Source organism: Festucalex cinctus, chromosome 12, assembly GCF_051991245.1.
Source record: "Festucalex cinctus isolate MCC-2025b chromosome 12, RoL_Fcin_1.0, whole genome shotgun sequence".
In the NCBI taxonomy this organism is placed as follows: domain Eukaryota; kingdom Metazoa; phylum Chordata; class Actinopteri; order Syngnathiformes; family Syngnathidae; genus Festucalex; species Festucalex cinctus.
The window spans coordinates 4,429,872-4,435,871 of NC_135422.1; the positions used below are offsets into that span (position 1 = coordinate 4,429,872).

The window sequence follows — 6,000 nt, forward strand, 5'->3', positions numbered from 1 at the left end:
TAAACGTCTAAAAGAGAAGTCAAGCGAGCCACCACCAACTTCAACTTGGGCCACGTTCAAAGTAAAAGTCGACTAATGCTATTTGCATTGCCGTCAATGTGTTATTTGGTAAGCTTTATTTTGAAGTTAGCGAATCGGGCGTGACCTGACCCGTGGGGCCTGATCCAAACCAACCACGGATCAATGATGATCCATCCGTTGCACCACTAGAAACGGTCGTATCTGTTCTGACTTTTTACCTATAGAGGGCGATGTGGAGTTCAGCTCGTTTCCCAAAGAGAACCACGCATTCCCATCTTCTTGCTTGTATACTTGCTTGCGTCCTGTTTAATTTGAGGATGCAGGAGGTATTTAGACTATCTAATGGCGTTTGCGTGATATTTCATAGTTACGTGTCAGACCAGGGCTTGAGCTCACATTGCTGGAATGATAATAGCAGCTTTCCTCAATCCAGGGGCCGCATAGTGAGGGGGGTAGCGGGGGACTTCCCCTCACCGACCCTCTCCTCTTCCTCAACACTTACCCTCATTCGCTCAGCACATGGATGCTGGAGTCCCCATGATGCTTTCCAGATGCCGTAGACCAGCGAGCGCGTTGACAAAACCTACCTCTGGAGCTCTCCCCCAGACCTTCACGCACAGACCCACTTGATCTCTCCTGCCGTACAATGTCTCGTTAAAAAGACACTTCTTTGGCCCGCCAGACTTTCTGGCTCTGATCATATAAGACAACGGCTTTCTCTGAGGACACTTGGCCTCCAAACCCGAAAAAGAAATGCTCAATTATGATCACGTTTATAATAATTGCTTGACTTCTGCTATATGGTCTGTGTTGTGCTGCTTGGTGTGCAGCATTCTGAATCACACAAATTACGTGTGAGTATGTGACATCTATCCTATGTTCCACCCTACTTAGTGACCATTCCCTCTAATTTCCCACAGTAAGGAGAATCTCTTCTCCTCATTGTCTAATAAGCCCGAGCCCCGCAAAGCAATCAAGCATACTGTTAGAGGCCAGGACACTGCCAGGCCTAATGCAAGCTGCATCATGACCTCCGGCGACGGAATTACCCTGTCACACTTGCTCTCCAGGCTGCTGTCTCGGGCATGTTCACTCTGCCTGCCGTCATGGCGATGGTTAGGGAGATGAGAGCATGCAGACTGGTTGTGGGGTGGGGAAGGGTGGAAACACCGTCTTCACCCTTCAACTCCCCTCCAATTTTAATGCACCTCACGTCCAAGGGGAGGGGTGAGTTGGGGCGGGGAGCCATCAGAGGGGATGGACTGCAGTGCCTGGCAGCGCTGTGGTCCCCCCCATTTGTGTCCCTGCCCCACCACTTTGTCCCTCCATTCCCTTTTTTAATGCACCACACATATACATATTCATTTTTTGGGGGGGGATACGGGTGTGTCGGAGTAGGGGAAATTTTTTCCCTCTGCTCCGACTCACCTGCTCCCAATTTTAATGCACCACACGCACACACTTGTATATACACTGGGTGGGGCCACATTCACGGTGTAAGGGTAGAGCTCGCCAGTCGGCGAGCTGGCGGACTCAGTAACAGGGTTAGGTGTCACTTGTACTCTGGCGTGACGACCGGGGCCTCTCCCCACCGGGCTCGGTGTTCTGGTGTCCCGCCTTCTCCCCTGGTGCTTCCTCCTCTGCTTCCCCCCTCCCGCCGCGGTGCAAATCTCGCGCGGCTGGAGGTGGGGTGGGCACATCTTCCCTCTCTGCGCTGCTGCCCGGTGCCGGTTTCCGGGGGGGGGGTGGGGGGTTCTCGCGGGGGGCCGGGTTCGCGGGGGGGGGGGTGGCGGCCGTCGGGGGGGGGGCGGCTTGTTTGGGGGGGGGGTGGAGGTATGGGTGGGTGGGGGGTTGGGTGCTGGGGGTCGGGGTGTGTTCGGGGGTTTGGGGGTCGGGGGTGGTGGGGCCTGGGTCGTGGTGGATGGCGGGTTTGGGTGGGGTGCGGGGGGGTCGTGGGGGGATGGGGGCTGGGGACCGGTGGGGCGCTGTGGGGGCCCGCTGGGCCTCGTTCTGCGGCCTTGGGCTCGGGGGTGTGGGCCGGGGCTGGGGCGGGGGTGTTCCGGGTGTCTGGGTCGGCTCGCTGACCGGTGTCCGCTCGGGTGGCTTGGGGGTGGCCTTGGTGCTGCCGCGGCCTGGGGATTCCGGGGGGGGGTGCTCGCTTTGCTGGACCGCGGTTGACGGCTTCTCTCTTTGGTGGTGGTCCTTATGCATGCCAGATCCGTCGCACCAGCATCTACTGAAACTCAACAGAAGTACCCTCTCCCTCCCACAGCCCCTTGAATCAGTTGGTGCTGGTGTCTGTGGTTCTCACTTTTCTTTATCTATCCTTCCCTCCTTCCTCTCTTTAGTTTTTCCTCTGGTCACTTGAGATCTTAATTTATTAGAAGTATGAGGTTTCTGGGGTTGGCATAAGACTCCGGTTTTGTAACCACGCAGGAGGGGTCTTGTTGGTGCTGGACTTCACTTTGATGGATTGGATGTACTGGCTTCTATTGATCTCACTCTGCCTTATCGATCCTTCCCTCCTTCCTCTCTTTAGTTTTTCCTCTGGGCTCTTGAGATCTCGCTAAATTTGCTGGAATTTAGAGGCTTCCGGGGTTGGCGTAAGACTTTGATTTTGTAATCATGGGGAAGGCAGGAAGTGTTTGGTCGGTGCTGGATGTCACTTTGATTTACCTTTCTTTTCTCTTTATTTCTTTTTTTTCTGACCTTTTCTCTGGTCTCCTGACCATTTAAATCTCACGACTCTGGCAAGATTCTGAAGTACCTGGTTAAGGCGAAGGGTAATGGGATATTTATAAGGTTTTAGGTGAATGAATGAGTATAAATTTATACGTATTTGCACGCACGCACACGCACGCACGCAAACGCACGCAAACGCACACACGCAAACGCACGCACGCACGCAAACGCACGCACGCAAACGCACGCACACATACACACACACACAAAAAAAAAAAAAAAAAAAAAAAAAAAAAAAAAAAAAAAAAAAGGAAAAGAGCAATGATATAAAAAAAAAAAAAAAAAAAAAAAAAAAAAAAAAATATATACAGATCAGTGCTTAGAGACTTCTGCCGTATCTTACAATGACGGTGTAATTATTTAGTGGTTTCTTAGCGCCCTAAATTAGCAATTGAATATGAGTTGTACATATGAGCGTTGTGTTGATGTTGATTGCAACTTTAATGTCAAAACTTCAGTAAAATCCTAAACGTCTAAAAGAGAAGTCAAGCGAGCCACCACCAACTTCAACTTGGGCCACGTTCAAAGTAAAAGTCGACTAATGCTATTTGCATTGCCGTCAATGTGTTATTTGGTAAGCTTTATTTTGAAGTTAGCGAATCGGGCGTGACCTGACCCGTGGGGCCTGATCCAAACCAACCACGGATCAATGATGATCCATCCGTTGCACCACTAGAAACGGTCGTATCTGTTCTGACTTTTTACCTATAGAGGGCGATGTGGAGTTCAGCTCGTTTCCCAAAGAGAACCACGCATTCCCATCTTCTTGCTTGTATACTTGCTTGCGTCCTGTTTAATTTGAGGATGCAGGAGGTATTTAGACTATCTAATGGCGTTTGCGTGATATTTCATAGTTACGTGTCAGACCAGGGCTTGAGCTCACATTGCTGGAATGATAATAGCAGCTTTCCTCAATCCAGGGGCCGCATAGTGAGGGGGGTAGCGGGGGACTTCCCCTCACCGACCCTCTCCTCTTCCTCAACACTTACCCTCATTCGCTCAGCACATGGATGCTGGAGTCCCCATGATGCTTTCCAGATGCCGTAGACCAGCGAGCGCGTTGACAAAACCTACCTCTGGAGCTCTCCCCCAGACCTTCACGCACAGACCCACTTGATCTCTCCTGCCGTACAATGTCTCGTTAAAAAGACACTTCTTTGGCCCGCCAGACTTTCTGGCTCTGATCATATAAGACAACGGCTTTCTCTGAGGACACTTGGCCTCCAAACCCGAAAAAGAAATGCTCAATTATGATCACGTTTATAATAATTGCTTGACTTCTGCTATATGGTCTGTGTTGTGCTGCTTGGTGTGCAGCATTCTGAATCACACAAATTACGTGTGAGTATGTGACATCTATCCTATGTTCCACCCTACTTAGTGACCATTCCCTCTAATTTCCCACAGTAAGGAGAATCTCTTCTCCTCATTGTCTAATAAGCCCGAGCCCCGCAAAGCAATCAAGCATACTGTTAGAGGCCAGGACACTGCCAGGCCTAATGCAAGCTGCATCATGACCTCCGGCGACGGAATTACCCTGTCACACTTGCTCTCCAGGCTGCTGTCTCGGGCATGTTCACTCTGCCTGCCGTCATGGCGATGGTTAGGGAGATGAGAGCATGCAGACTGGTTGTGAAAGCAAACATACAGTGAACGCTGACTGTTTTGTCCTGTGATGCTGTTGCCATGAAAAGGAAAACATAAAAAAATAAAACGTCTTCAGTGGCCAGTAACTTAGTGCCAGTCTAACGTTTGTTAGGAAGAGATAAGATTTTTTGGCATTGCTCATCACGTGACAATACAAATTCTTAATAAGCCGTTACCACTTTTAACTCTTTCCCTCCCAGCCATTTTCACGTTTCGCAATCCCGTTCGCTCCCGGCTGTTTTACTGGATTTTGACTGATTTTGCAAGGCCCACAGAATATTGTGTTCTATTGCCATAAAAGCATGGAACCTATCAAAAGAAAGATTAAAGTATCTCCTTTCATCAGGAAAAAAAAATATGTTTCTATCTGTTTCTGTTTTGCAGCAATTAGCATTAGAAGAGAGATAAGTTTCATCAGTTTTCACAAGTCTATTCAAAATTGTAAGTAATTTAGCTTTTTTTTCTACATGGCTCTGGTTGATCTCTTATACTCTGCTGCCACCTGCTGGCCGTTTGTGTAATAACTACCATTTCTGCAACCGTTCTTTGCAGTTGAGAGGCTGCATCAAAGCCTTCTGTATGCTCTAGCATAAAAAAAAAACAAAAAAAACGTATAAATATGTCTTTGGGACACTTAAAACATTTAAAAAACGTATTTACACGTTATTGGGAGCAAATGAGTTAAAGACTACCTTTTGACAGTCTGTATGTTTATATTTTTCTTCTCCAGGGCTCCCTGATCACTGAACGCGACTATGAGAGTGTGGTGTTGATGAAGATGAGACAGGCAGCCGAACGACAGCGGCTCATTGAGCAAATGCAAAAGGAGGACGATGAAGAAGGAGCTACGTCCTAGCACCAGAGGACCTGGTTCGGCATCGGCCCGTCGCCATTACACATAACACCTGTTTTAAGGTTGATTTTTTTTCATTGTTGTTTTGTGCCAAATAAGGTAAATAAATCTTTAATGACCCCAGAAAGACTATCATCTTAATTGGTGTGTTGTGTTTCTTCTCTAGTGAAGTGAGGGCGCTGGTCGGATTCAGAGTTAAAGTCATGTGGTGTCAGAGATAACAGGAAGCAGGTATGCTGCATGAAGTCTTAGGTAAATGTATGGATACATTGATACCAGTGTGGACCATAATTCGCTCGCAGCCATTTTCATTCAACCCCCTTCGCTCCCGACTGTTTTACTGGATTTTGACTGATTTTTGCAAGGCCCACAAAATATGGATCCTACCAAAAGAAATAATAGAGTCTCTTCTTTTATCAGGAAAAAAAAAAAAAGTACAATTGTATCTGTTTCCGTTTTGCAGCAATTAGCATGAGAATATAGCTAAGTTTCATCATTATTCACAAGCCTGTTGAAAATACTGGGAAAAAGAGCTTGTTGAGACATGGCCCTTGTTGATCTCTTATACTCTGCTGCCACCTGCTGGACGTTTTTTGGAATAACCACAATTGCTTTAAGCTACCTCTTCGGGTCAGAAGCTGCATCAAAGGCTTCTGTATGTTCTAGTATAAAATAAATAAATAAATAATGTATAAATACGTTTTTGGGAATGCATGACAAAGTATTAAAAAAAATAT

At 47.7% G+C, this 6,000-nt stretch overlaps 1 protein-coding gene across 2 annotated transcripts in view; it reads left to right on the forward strand.

Moving 5' to 3' along the window:
- The window catches only part of dnajc17 (DnaJ (Hsp40) homolog, subfamily C, member 17), a 32,766-nt gene extending 27,314 nt beyond the window's left edge, over positions 1 to 5,452 (forward strand). The window contains exons 11-12 of one of the 2 annotated variants that reach the window (XR_013287456.1): positions 5,141 to 5,325; positions 5,430 to 5,452. Coding sequence is in view for 1 of the 2 variants with exons in the window: in XM_077537957.1 (XP_077394083.1) it covers positions 5,141 to 5,266 (126 nt within the window). In the remaining variant the exon portion in view is untranslated. Of the gene's footprint in view, positions 1 to 5,140; positions 5,391 to 5,429 lie in introns of those variants that run through there. The other variant, XM_077537957.1, reaches the window with a different exon arrangement.
- The last annotated feature ends 548 nt before the right edge of the window (positions 5,453 to 6,000 follow it).